Genomic DNA, 14948 nt, shown 5'->3' on the forward strand with positions numbered 1-14948 from the left:
GTCCCTGAAGAGGCCAAAGTCTGCTCTCCTAAACTCCAGGGTTGCGATCCTACTTAGTGCCCTGCCTCCTCCTCACAGGATCCTGAACTCCACCATCATATCATCTCCTTTGCGGTCACACAGAAGGCTAAATCCATGCAAAGAGATATTAAAGCAGGAAAAAACAAACAAAAAAATGCACAGAAAAGGATATAACACATTACTTACCATAAGCAAGGACAGACGAATATGACAGATAATATCTTTAAACCATGCCTATTCAAGTTGAACGCTCTTTAAGAGGAGCAGCTTTGGGGTAAAGGAATAAACAGCAGCAATGTATAACCAATTATTCCCATGCATGATCATTAAGTAAAGAAATCACCTGGAAAAAAAAGACTAAGCATTGTATCAGATCAGTTATTGACTTCAGGTAGCAAATACGTTTTTAATGTGCCTGGGTTTTTTTGATCCCAGATAGTACAAGAACATCTGCAGACTCCAAGCAAAAGTAATGAAAAGTCAGAGACTACAAAATACTGTCACACAAGACTATTTTTATTTCAAAATTATACAAAGTATAAATGTAAAGACATAGCTACATTTAAGAAAAAACTGTTTTTAAATATTAGAATATTTAAACAATGATACTGCGATCAAGAAAAATTCCTTTTATTGTTTCTCATTAAGAAAGTTCACCTTATGGAGCGATACATCATGAAATCAATTGTTGTACATCTAGGAAATTTACCAATAGAGCTCTCTTCCACTGGGGTGTACACTTTGATTTGTCTCATGTGAGTGTCTCTTCCATTTTGGTGGTTAGCTAGAACAGCAATCTGAATCATAAACGTGCGAATAGGCTTCTTATGAGTATCTGTTAAAGGAACATGAATCCAGCCACTTGGTTCCACTAATTCAAGTTGCTGCCAAAAACAAGACAAAAAAAAGCAAAACATTCAGGAAGAATTAACATACTTAATATAAATGATCACATATTAAACATGTTTCATAGAACAGTCTCATGGGTCATGTTTTAGTTATTTTCCAAATGAATTTGATATAATACAGTTCAAGACTCACAGCTAATTTACTGCTGCTGTAATTGCATACAACTCAATCTGACTACAGTGGCATTTGCTTTTGCCTTTCAGAAGCTGCCCTTCATTTTGTGCTCTAACCTCAAAATAAGAATGAGTAAAAAAAACACTACTATAAATTCAAGAAAATCATACGGTACTATTTCAATCTTGTTGCTTAAGTACACTAGTCAGGAAGATGAGAGAAAACATGCATCTTTAAAGTTAAATTGTTTAAACAATCTGGATCTATCCAATCTGAACTGAAACATGCTAGAATGACTTAGATTTAGACATAAATCCATACAAAGTTTTGGTTTTCAGAAGTCCTTGAATTATTAGGGGGAGTGGGGAAGAGGAAGGCGACATAGAAGAAAATACAGGATAGCTCACGGGTGTCATAACACGAGCTAATTGCCTATGTGTCAAGACAGATGCCTGGCCAATTAATACTCCTGCACAGCCATTTAACTGCACCTTAAGGTCCATTTTATCTCGGCTTTCATACAAGTGCAGTATGATTAATTTTTCCTTTTTAAATTCTAATTCTACAGAAATTGATGTCAAATCAAACAAGCAATAGAATTTTGTTAACTCTAACTCATGTCACTGACATCAGCAGACTGAAATCAAGCTAGATGCTATGCAGAAGTGTGGTAACAGTTTTTATTTAAAGCTAGTTACCCAACTTCAAAGCACAGCTCAAAACACATGTGGAAGAGCACAAAGTTCAATGGAAGTATTGGAAAAAATCAGTTCTCCACAAGCAAGTGGATTTCACACAGCTAAGCAAAGACTGCTCCTCTTTGCAGCCTGTTTCCTCTGTGGAAGATCTATACTTTGAGCAGCTCAAAATTCCCATCTTTCTCCTGAAAACACAGCATAACAAACATCCTGTCAAATGCTTAAAAAGCCTTGCCTTTGTTGAAACTCTCAGAAGACCTACATGAGATCTACTCTTTAAGAAGCAATATCAAGTACTGTGAGCAAGTGACCCAAGAGTGTTTTTGTAATGTTCAAAAATAAGGGAGGGATGGAGGGAGGGAGGGAGAGAACCAGACCCCTCCACTTTAAAAGAGGCTTCTCTGCACTGCTACAGGCTTTCCAAAGCATTAAATTCACTAAACCTAGCAGCAGAGCATTTCACTCCTGGAGCAAAATGGAGTCATGGTCTCTTGGGGCCTCTACACTTCCAGAAACACCCCTTTGCTGCTTTGTTGTATAACCCTGTCCCTTTATAAAACCCTCACCAGATTTTTTTCTTTTTTTCTTTCTTTTCTTCTCATATTACACTTCAGGCAACAGCTGGCTTTACAAAGTGAAATAAATGATGTACTGTTGAAGCAATCTTACACGGGGAAATTTATCATGGTGAGGTAGCACTCAACTGTTTAGAGTAAGTATTTTTCCATCTCCACACTACATAGGAAGGACAAAATTCACAGTAACAGATTTTACTCAAGTAGTACTATGATAAAAGACTTACAACTTGGAAAAGAATTAGAGAGGTTATAGGTAACCAAACTTTCAAAGATCAAAGATTTTTGATCCATTCCATACTGATGCAAACATAATTAACACAGTACAAAAGTACACCACTTTCTATAGGTTGACACCCTCAGTTCTAGACAGATCCAGTTAGTTCAGATTTGTACCCCTTCTTGCTACAGAAACTGTTAACAGCAAAATTATGACTCCACCTCCAGAACCACAAGAGGTCCCAAGGGATCAGCAAAATTAGAGTGTTTGTATAAAAGGAAGTTGGATACATATTACATCCACACAGAAGAATCACACAGAAAAACTGCACTTATTTTAAGAGGATTATTAGGGCCATAAAGATAAGCACTTGAAAGTTCTAAAAGTTACCAATGTAATTTTACTAAGTCTTCCTTACTGTAATAAGATACAGTCTTTAAGTACGTACTTATCAATGCTTTGTTTCATCCCTGATCAATGGGAAGTGGCTATATGCTTTATTTATAGCATATTTTTTCAGTCCTCCTAGAAAGGCAATCAATTTCTTCCTAAGCCTTGCTATTGTTACAGGACAAGTAATTTCTACATCAGTAAAAATAGGGAATTGAGGCACAAAATTTAGATCAAAATATCCCTTAGTTTCAGTTGTCCAATCTGAGATATTCTGGATCTGATTTTTAAAGTTCTTAGTAACAGTATTTTATATGACCTTTAGCTCCCATTAAATTCACTTGCAGCTTCAGTGTTCAACAGTTTTGCAAATTCATCCCAAATCAGTCACTGGAACATACAGAACATATGAGCTGCCACCTATGAACACTGCTATTTAAGTGCATCATGTAAAAACACCATGACTAAAGCACAGATTGCTCACAACTCTTCAAGCAGTATTCAATTGTCTTGGCCACAAAGCCATGCTTTTTTATTCCTGAAATCTCTTCTGTTTCACTTGTTGCACATGTTCCAAATTCTGTAACAGGTGAAGACATATCCTTCGCTGTTCAAACCCTGGGCTCATCCTCAGAATTGACCCCTTTCCCTATTCCAATCAAATAATTGCTTCTTGGAAGAAGTTGGTGAAAGTCTTGTGATGGAATTAGAGACTGTACTACAATACATTAAGTGCAAGAAGTCTGAGTTAGCTAGGCTTAAATGTTAAAAAAACCTCTTGATTTTGGCCATCTAAATAGCATTCCTATAATGTAACTTCCTCTAGGCGTAATTTAACAATTTTTTTTTTTAAATGATGCCTACACAATTCAACAAAATGGTTAAAGCCTTCAGACCCACTCAACTACTGAAGTTTAAAAACAGACTAACAATTATTATCTAGGAGCATCCCCTAGAAAGGGAAAAGGGGAGGGATGTTTTGCCAATATGATACACATTTTCCGTGACCAAAGAAGTGATGCAGAGATCAGGAGTTCCACTAAAGATTTGGAAAGCTATCCACTCTCATAAAGACTGTTCTATCCCATTTCCCTAAGAGTATGACAATCTGTTCCATTCCATCCCAATCTGTCTTTGATCCACCCTTATTTCTTTCTCATCCCTGGCTACTAGTCCTTGTTCAAGGATCACTACCCATATCCTCAGCATTTTCTCTCTAATGCAACCTAGACTGTCTGGTCTCTGCTTTTATCAAGTTTGTCTCCGTTTACACACACACACACGCTCCTGAATTCCTCCCCTCCAGATAAGTCAGGTTCTTTCTGACAAGTAAGAGTTTCATCTTTCAAAGGGTCCAGGTCCTTCAGTGGTGAGAAGGAATAGGACGACATGGAACAGGCAGTGGTAGTACAAGACAGAGGCTGCCCACTCTTAGTTCAATGTCAGCAACCAGATCCAGCCATTACAATCTGCAGCAGAAATGGGATGAAATATTCAGCTCAACTCTGCCTGGTGCATTCCCAGTGCGAACAGAATCTAAAGGAAACTTACTGAGAAGTTAAGAAATTCCTATTATGCCCATGCAAATAGCAATCTTTCAAAGCCTTGTAAACCGGCCTGGAAGTCTGAGTGGATCTTTACAGAGACAAAAGGCACATCCTCAACACAAAGGCTGAAGTCTTGCCAAGTTTCAAATCTCTGCCTCAGAGCTTGGGGGCACTGGGGCATCAAAGAAAAAGGACACTAGAATATTTTCACACAAGCAAAATAGCATACTTTTCACCAGCTTTATTCTTGCAACAGAACTGTTTTAGCTGAAACTTTAAAAAAATTCAACCCGAAGCAGGCATCTGGCATGGAAAATCTCAGTCTGAACTGAAATTTGGCAAAAGTTATGAAGTAACTAAGAGTTAAACCTTATAATGGGAAGGCTTATGCAATCTTAAGTACAGGTGGCATTAGCAGCTCTACCTAGAATAAATACTATATTTTAAACCTGTTTCAGTTGATTCTGCTGCTAACTCTATTCTTTAAAAGCACTAATCACCTGTGTTGATGTTTTACCTTGACTCACCAGTAGAAGTCCATTATGAGGAAATGCCACATTTTAAAGTTTTTTTCCTGTATTTTTTCCTCATATGTAGGCCATCCATTGAGTAAAATTCAGTCACAATTAACTGTTCTTCAGGAAAGCTTTAAATATCAGCTATGTTACTAATTACCTGAGTAAAAAAAAACAAAAAACTCCAGCTTTTAATTTATATGCATTTTACCAGAGAAAGGTCAAAAAAGGGAAACAAAAGAAGGAATTATAAATACGAGTTAAATATTAGCAACTCAGGGCAGTTCCTGCAGCTCTAGACTACAATATGCTAAGAGTTTGCTATTTTAAGTCTGTTTGTAATCTTCTCTGCACTTTTTTTTGGTCAACCAATTGTCACAAAATTTAGAAGTAAAACAAAACAAAAAGAACAAACAATAAAGGGATAAAAATTGAAATGGAAAGTCAGACTCACCTGTCCTTTGCCGCTGTTATATACACCTATCTACTGCTTCTCCTGCTTTCTCTCCATTGCTTTCTTATTTTTCCTGTTCTCTGCATGCTATAGCTTTATATATGGACATACTCTCACTCCAGTAATACATGTTTTTTGAAAAGCAAAGTATAAATAATATCAATGGATTTTTTTCCCCAAAAATTTAAAAGCTCTATTTTGTCACTTTCTTGTATAGTTCAGAGGTTTCTACAGAATTCCATACACATTTGGCAAAGCTACTACTGCAATTAATGACTGTTTGATCATGCAAGGTGCAAACCATCAAAAGATGATGGCCAAAGTGACTTTAGACTTCAGAAAGATGAGAAAATATGAGACCAAAACTTTAAGAGGAAATGTATTCTACATTTGTTTTGCTGGCCTCCTTATAGAGTAGGAAATCAAAATCCACACATACTTCTTCCTTCAGTTTAACAAGGAAGTTATCAATGTTTTTGCAGCAGCATAACATTAAAACTATTTGCATTAGCCGCTTAACTAAAGAGAGAGCATGCAATTCAGTATTAACAGCGTGAAGAGGCCAAGGGCAGCAGATAGAGAGAAACCACCCTGACTAGACTGTGGCAAAGTAGAATAGCTGGGGCAGAACAAGATCTTCTGAAAGAACAGAGCTAGTGAAACATTTTTGTCTGCACATTTATCCCCAGTGCCTACTCCAGACCCAGTGCTTCCACCCTGGGCAAGAGGACAAGTGAAAGCCCAGCTGTGGTCAGTTTGCAACTCTGTGTACTGACTACCAGCAGTGTGCTGCCTGGCCAGCCAGCTGCTACTGCTTCTGAGGATGGCTGAGAAGATGAGGTACCTTTCTCTCAGCACTTAACTCTCCTCTAGCCAACCCACAGATTTCAAAAACATGTTAGGAACTAATTTATCTTACTTATTTGTTGTTGATTTATTTGTTAAATTTAACTGAAATTGGCCAATAACAGTACAGGAGAGAGGATGGAGACAGTGACCATAAAAGCCACATTTCCAAAATAAATCAGACCCAAAAGAATAACTCAAGTTGGACAACTCAACTGGAGGGAAAAAAACAAAACAAAACAAAACAAACACTTATAGCTTGGAGACTGCAGAAGCTTGCTTGACAGTGGAAGAATCTGAGAACAAATCATGCTACCTGCAAGCAGCAGGAAGCCAACTAGAAGAGAACGCGTAAGACAGGCAATATAGATGGCATTATAATCTGGACAGCAAAAAATGACTAAAGAATTTCAACATCATGCTACAACCTTTCCCTCACAAAACATGTTTCCAAATATGAAGTTGAACAGTTAGTTTTATTGCTTCTTGAGGTGATTTATTTCAATCTAGTAAGATTTGGCTAGTCTTTCCTGGTGCCTGAATACACTAATTTTATGTGGTCATTAAACTGAAACAAGGACTGGATAAACTCTTACTGCTTTCTTACACAGGGATGTCTTCGCTGTACCAACTCCTTTATGATCTCCCTGCAGCCAACTGCCTAAAACAGTATCTACCAATAAAAGATAATAAAGTCTTCTTACATCATTCCCCAGTCTTCCACATACCATTCTGGTGTCATACTCAAATTAATTCAATACCTGTAGGCTATGCACTTTATAGCTACATTTTGGAGCTCAAGCACTGAGGAGTCTACAAGTTGTCTGCCAATGAATTAATTTCACACCCAAGAGTCACACTCTGTTGCATCTAAAGGAATGATTTATGCAAACATTTTTTTCTATTGCTTTTTCTACTGCCTACTTAAATTGAATTTTTGGCCCATTTTCTATGCTCGGTGGTCTCTTCAAAGTGGCATTTAATTCAAGCTGCCACTTTTACTAAGTTTCTAATACTCATTTGTTATATTTGCAGTAACAAACATCCTTGAAACAATGCACAACTTCTACTGCCTTCTGAAAATACCTTTTGTGAAGATATAGAAAGAATAAAACTATTATAAGTGTTTTTTCAAATCGACAACCATTATAAACACATTCCAGACTATGTTAGGCAGGGCTCCCAAACTCCAACGACATAAGTTACTCACAGTATATACAAAAAGGAAAAGCAATCTCCACTTTTTTCCTCTGGAGGAAAAACACTCTTCCTAAACACATGCCCCAACGCAAAGCTGAGAGTTACTGCTACCATTACAGCTTCAGCACGATACAACATACTTACTTCCCTTTAAGACATTGGCACCTGATCACATTTTTATTTTAGATTGTCTGTACTACTAGATCAAAATGACAATATGTATTTCCTGTGACTGCCTCCAAAACATACTGTGAAACCAAACAGCATTTAATTTTGCTCTTTCTACTTTTCTCATAAAACTGTCAAAGCTTGTTATATGAATCCTCATTATATTTCAGACATTTTTGCTATTTTAGTGACTTAGCCACCTTTGAAATTAAAGGTAATGGCTAGACTCGTCTTCGTAAATATAGTTTTTTTTTCCTATATGCTTTACTAGTTCTTTATAATCATAGAGTTTAAAAAAAATTTTTTTTCAAAGCAGTAGGTGCTTTCAAATAATGTATTCTTCCAAGTAGAGGAAGATTATAATTAAAAAAAGTTCCAGAGGAAATAAATACCATTTTCAGAAATTAAGTATTTATCAATACACAGACTTTCTCCAAGGGATCAAATATGGAAAAGACTTTTCCCTGTTTAGCCATGGTTTTCTACGGCTACACAAATACTTTTCCACAATGACTGGCAAGAAGAAAGAAGGCAGGCCCTGTCTTCAAAATTTTCTTTCCATAACTGCCATGCCCTACCATGTAGCTATCAGGATTTAGAATCAATAGATTTCTGCATAATTCCAGTATTGAAACTGTCAACACACAAAGTAGTAGAGTTTGGGCTTCAGCCATCACTTAACTTGGGAAGGAAGAGAACCAGTTAATAGCAGTGATGCACCAGTTCCAGCAAAAAAGTGAAGCAGATCCAAAAGAAACTTCATAAGTTCCAAGTGAGTCAAAGGAGGGACACCACATGAGCAGCTTAACAAGAAACACAGAAACATGCTCAAAGAGCCCACTGTGAGCATGCTACTTTGCTCTAACGAAGCAACGACCACCTAAGGAGGTGAATCTGTGGTCTTAATCAGTCACCTCCTTAAACAGTCAAGAAATCTCACTTAGTCCATTAGGTAAGAAAAGCTTTCCATTCTTCCAACAGACTCTTGAAGAGTCTAGAGGAGCTCAGCCCATCTCTCAAGAAGATTCTGTAATTTGGGCAAATAGAAGAAGGGCTATAGAAGAAGTATATTAGGCAGCAAAACCTGCAAATGCCACAGATTCATATCATACATAAGCTTTTTTTGTTCAAATGAGCCAAAAGAAATGATTTTGGGCAAGACTGGGGAGGTTGAAAATGAAAGGTCAAAAAGATCTTTGCAAAATATTCTAAAGAATCCTTTTCTTAGTCTCCAGCAGAATATACCAAAAACAATCCAATGTCTAGATATTAAAAAGTTGTATCTAATTAGAACAAAAACAACTAAACACACAGGCTAAGCTGAAAAAGTAATGTCTACTGATACAGAGTACCAAAATAAATACTTGATATAAAATAAATATCTGAGCCTAAAAGTAACATGAATGTCAACTAGACTACAAAGATGCTGAAAATATGCTAGAACAGCGCTCCATCAGCCCAGTAACACAATATGGAAACACTACAAAAATGCCAAAATACTTCAGGCAGAATTTTCAAAAGTGCATTAAACCTGACTTCAGTTTGCACAGATCATTTTTCAACACATCTTGCTGAATTCTCTCCGAATCATTTGTATCAGTATAAATGGTCAAATGATCAAGTGTGCCAAGTCTGTGTACTTAAGCCAGTTGTAAGAGACAACGTGTATGTGTCCAGAGTCACCCACAGCTTGTTTTCATTTTACTCATTTCTGAACTGAAGTGGTAAAAAGTCTTTCAAATTTAAATATTCTTTATAAAATGCTCTGTAAAGCAACACTTGCACTTTTGTTTGACATACAAAAAGAACTCACTACCATCTTGAGGATTTTTCACTGTGAACTCCTGGTAAAAGACATCTAAAGACAGGAGCTATATCCTCTGATTGGAAAAGCATCAGCTAATGCAGTGTTACTCCACTATGACTATCTGATCCTTCAAAACGGGATCTGCCAAATTTTAAATACACCTGACAACTTGTAAAAGAGCAACAGACTGAGGGCAAAAGGACTCAAGTCACACAGGACTTTATTTTAAAACAATGCTTAGCAAGTAGCATAAAAATGTTAAATTAGAGGATAATATATTTTTAGTTCCAAACTTTACAAGTTTTCTATGCAAGTATAACTGAAAGCTCACAAGCAATTTTTGTGCATATGAAATTCTGCTGATGCATATAACCAGTGTAGACTGAGATCTGCAGGAAGAACAGTTTTTTCACACTGTATCAGTGATGACAAACCTGTTTGAAGCCTGGTCCCAAATTAAAAAGAAAAACCACCACACAACAAAAACACAACCAGCAACAACCCTAACCTCCTCCCCCCAATCCAACTCATTGTTTTCACTTACTACCTGAGCATCAATACTATTTCGTCATGGCTATCCAACAGAAACCGTGATATGAAGTTGACAGTGTATATCCCCTTTGGGCATCATCTCAGGGATGCAAAACACTTTTGAAGAACTGAAATTCCCCAAAACAGTGTTTATCAGTGTCATGTACAATTCCTATGCTGCCCAGTGCTCCCCCACAAAAAAAAAAGCCTTGATCCATTCTCATCTTCTTGTAATTTGATACCTAAATTCCTACAGTTTCTGAAAACAATGGGGAAGGTTCAATCATAGCAGCCAAACAACAGTAACTGTGGTTCCTGAGAGTGTTGTAAAGTAAACAGCTACTCTTCAAAAAATGCATTAATATGACTCCAGTGCGGGTAACCGGCAAGCCACATCCACCGTGCGTGGTGGGCCAAAGATTAGCAGCTATGATGCTCAAATGGAGACTGTTACACTGCCTTACAGAAAAAGCACAACACGTTTGACAGATGTCAGTGGATTATGCCACACTGCCCACTTGCAGATCATGCAAAGAGGTATATTTCTCAGGCAAGCAGATTACACCAGCTGAGCTATGGTACAATCTAAAATCCATTTACTGAACGGTTCACCAGCCAACTAGTAAAATGGTTCCACTGAATGACCCATTTTGATATTGTTTTATAATGAGATGCTCCGATTTTTAGAATTTCCCCCTACAAGGAGAAAAAGCAGGGAACAGTTAGAATGATTTGGTTCTTCTGATACAACAATGCAGTCTCTTACCCAGTGTATTTCATTGATTCAGACAGAACTTCACACCACAACAGGAATAAACTTATGGAAAATATAGCATTTAAATTTAATCCACAAAATGTTAAACAGGGATAGTCAGGTTCTGCATCATCGTCTTCATAACTTATCTTTGAAATCTTCTGAGAGTGAATTAAAAAAAATAATCAAAGTCTTGAGAGCACACCAATTAAGTCTTAGACTGGAAAAGCCTATGATGAGTAAGTATGCAGAAACTTATTGTCAAATGGGAGAAAATAGAGTACAACTGCACATATGATGGGACACCAAGACTGTCATGACACAGATCCACGTGAAAAACAATTGCTTCAAAAGTATGAGATAAAGAATCATAAATACTGACACCTGAAAAATGGTCAAGGCTCTACTGAACTGCCCACACAAAAAGCTTTGACAGGTGACGTCACTTTAGTGAAAGTTCCCTATGTTGATAAACAGATAGTCCAGACACATGCTTGGAGGGGACCCTGTCCGTGGTACTTAACTAACCACCACCCAAGCCATCATACTCATGGTTCTGCATCTATCTGGTCAGAGTACTTGGCAGCAGTATTTCCAAAATCAAGTACATGCAGCCTGAGAGATGAATAGCCTGCCAAATGCATAGCTACCACAGAACTGTCAGACAAAACTGTCTTATTCCCTGTCTTATTCAACTGCAGTTTGACAAACGATTGTCTACTTAACTCTGGAAAGCAGAAAAACAAGCAAAAGGAAAGAAAAAAGGAAGAAGTCAGGTGACAATCTTTGAATACTTCACGTTCTGAAATTTGGCTGAAAAATGAAGTCTTGATTCTAGAACATGGATCTGCAGAGACCATCAGGAATTTGTCACAGATTTTGCTGAGAAAGACTCTCTGGAAAGACAGAAATACTGTTTTCATGTGTTTCTTGCTGTATCACATACAGAATTCTAATGATCTACAAGGGGTTATGTATAAGCAGCTCAACTCATTACATAGAAGATGTGATGCATCTCAAGATGTTTATAAAGTTAGAGAGAAAGGCAAAAATGTTAAACAGATTTGGACGGTTGGTTCTCAAGTCCAGGGTCTTTAAAATCCTATTTTTCCTGTAAATTGGTCACCTGAATTTTTATGTGATACAGCCTATGCTTGACATATCAATAAAACTAAATTGTGCCTCTCATTGTATACTGTCCACTGGAACATAAGAAAAATATTAAAATCCTCTCCCTATCCCTTTGTACAGTCTAGCACGGAGTCTAGCATGGAGTTTCATATGTGCATGTATGGAAATAAGATCTAAAATGTCAGTGCAAGTCTTTAAGCAACAGCAATAATTACTTAAGTAATAAGCCACCTAAACTTAGTTTGGCTTTAGCTGAAACAGATTCAATCTTAACAGAAACCTGTCACAGGAAGTAATACTATCTTCAACTGATACAAGCCATAACAGTTGTGAAAGTTAAGGTCTCTGATTTAACAAAAGATGGTTTTCATTATTCATTTAAGGATAAATCAAGAGTGGAGAAAGGAAAGGGAAACATGTCCTGAGCTCATTTGCAGTCTCCTGCTGGCAGTTGTCAAAGTATACAGGAATGCTATACCTTTGCAGGTGCACTGCTATTAAAGTTTGAGAAGACTCCTATTACCCAGGGAAATCCTTCAGACCTACGGGGACTTGGCTCCAATGTGAATCAGTTACTTCCCTTGAGCTTGGCAGACAGTATGCTGAAGCTGAAAAAGCAACAAGAAATTCTTGAGCTTATGCTCTAGAGTGGTGGTCTGGCTGACAGCATCAGAAATAGGTAATGCAGCCCAAAACAAACTTTTTGCTTCAGTTTGCCTACTTCTGGTACCTAAGTTGTTTAAAGTCTGTGTTGCAGACATATTGAAACAGACAGTATCTGAAAAGTCTAGTTCCAAGAAGTGAATGGTAGGAAAAGCAACTATGGCTTGCTGCAAATCTTTGAGCTCTGCAGAACACAGGCATTCTCACAGAGGAAAGGGATGGGGGGGGAAACGTAAGATTTTTACCAGGGCACCATCCAAATAAAATTATCATTAACTCAGAGTATTGTAGACACACATGGGAGAAAGGAAACAGTGCAGATTTTTACAAAAACAAATTACTAGAAAAATGTACAGGCAGCACTGCACACTTCGAAAAAATTAAAGTTTAATTTAGTGAAGTCATACATTTTATACCTCTTTGAAAGCACTTCAGCCCTAAAAGGTTATCTCAATGTGAAATGTTTTTTATTTTTTACAGACAAGCAACTAAGGGGAGACCTATAAACACAAGGTAGCACATAACAGGTAAATATCCTACTAAGTAGAAGTCTGGCAGGTGACTGACTGCCATAAAACGTATATTTGGCATACAGAATACAGAAATTCCTAGTTCTAATACATTTAAATAACCAATTGTCGTAAAAAGAGAAGACTATGGCATAAACATGGTAGATGTGTTTCATAGGTTCTTTGAAAACCCTTCTAGTAACTTTCACCTAATTGGAAGACAAGAGAAAAAAAAAATTTAAGGGAGACTTCTTTTGAAAGAAAGAAAAAAAAAAAAAAATCTAATTTCCACAGGTAGCCTTTCTGCATTTGAACTTCCTAGGCACAACCCAAAATATCTTTTAATGACACAACTACCAGAATATGGGTCAGTATGTGGATTAAGGTTTCATAACAAAGGAAATGAGGCACAGAGTTTAAGAGTTAGCTAAGGTTAACTCCCTACCCAAAATGTCTTGGAAATTTTCATTTGCAGACCTGTGTCCTATTTATTACTGGACATAAAACGACTTCAGTTTCCTCCCCCTCCCCTCCCCCTCATGCTACATCTAACCATGGTGGAAGAAAAACTATTTTTTTATACATATATTATATAAATATATTTTTTAAGATATTCCGAAAGTCTACAGATTATTCTGATTTTAAATAGTTTAAATTATTTCAAACTTCAATCTATTCCCAGGCATTACAGAACCAAACTTATTCAAGCCAGGTTCATTCCACTGTGGAACATGAAAGAGAAATAAGGCTGAAGTCTAACACACTGGTAATACAGAAATGTTTCTCAAACTTTTTTGCTAACAATATTATTTCTGGAATCATGCCTCCTCGCTCCTGTCCCCAAAAGCTACCAAAAGTCTTCTCGCAAAGTACTGCCACATACAAGACATCCTAGTTTGCCTTACTCCTCCCTCAGCTTATCCTCCTATCAAATGGACTATTCTCTCCAACTTCCTTGTTCTCAGTCCTCTCCACACCTATTCTAAGTATTGGAATACTATTGCTATGGCTTTTAAGTTAAGATCAGATTCACTGACTAAGAACAGAAAGAGAGAATTTTGCAGCAACTCCCAATAACTTCAAAAGAAACCTGGATAACTAAATGCTATGGCTGGCTCAAACTCTCAGCCATTGTTTATTAACCACAGGTAAACCTTGTCCAAATTTACTAACACTTTCAGTTTTGTAAACTACTGCCAGATTTCCACCTTCTTCAAATGGAAAGTCTGGCTATCATTAACAATTAGAATATATGTATTTGTAAGCCTTGAACATGCCTGTAATAACTTCCAGACCACATAAAACACATATTCCTAAATCAGAATGTAAAATACTACAGAGGATTACATAGTACAGGAAATAAAATACTCAAAAGCTGATACGCTCTGGGATAACAAACACTAACTGCTTTAGAGAGGACAAAGTATAGATCGCTTGTCTAATATTTTCTTCTACAAGCAAACAAAAGAGAGCCTTGCCTTGCATCTTCCAATTTGATCATCAACTGAAGGAGATTCTGAGTTGTCTCACATATGCCTAAGGCATTAAGTACATTCATCTCTTTACTTGGTAAAGTAACTTTTATTTAAATGGTTTGCAAGAAACAACCTATTCCTGTACAGACATCTAAAACCTTAGTTCCTCTTTGAAACAGCATCCATCCAAAATAAGGACATCATCTCCTACAATTTCCGGGGCAGTCAGACCACTCTCAGGGAAGACGGCAGAGTGAGGCAGGGTAAACAAGGGACTGAGATAGCAGAAAGTGAAAAAGCAGATAGGAATATACAGAAAGAGAACAGAAAACAGACTGAAGGAGAGCTGTGGAACATACTACAGAAAGGGAGGAGACTGCAATATATAAGACACTGAAGTTCAGGTGAATTTAGACTACAG

The 14948-nt window shown here is 37.1% G+C and overlaps 1 protein-coding gene across 4 annotated transcripts in view; it reads right to left on the reverse strand.

Moving 5' to 3' along the window:
- Positions 1-516: 516 nt before the first annotated feature.
- Positions 517-14948, reverse strand: part of ANAPC10 (anaphase promoting complex subunit 10) — a 45264-nt gene continuing 30832 nt past the window's right edge. For 2 of the 4 annotated variants that reach the window (XM_013951914.2, XM_013951915.2), the window contains exon 5: positions 517-905. In XM_013951914.2, the coding sequence (XP_013807368.1) occupies positions 675-905 (231 nt within the window). In that variant the 3' untranslated portion in view covers positions 517-674. Of the gene's footprint in view, positions 906-5033; positions 5150-14948 lie in introns of those variants that run through there. The other 2 variants (XM_013951916.2, XM_013951917.2) reach the window with 2 other exon arrangements.

The sequence above is a fragment of the Apteryx mantelli genome, chromosome 5 (assembly GCF_036417845.1).
Source record: "Apteryx mantelli isolate bAptMan1 chromosome 5, bAptMan1.hap1, whole genome shotgun sequence".
Taxonomy (NCBI): Eukaryota; Metazoa; Chordata; class Aves; order Apterygiformes; family Apterygidae; genus Apteryx; species Apteryx mantelli.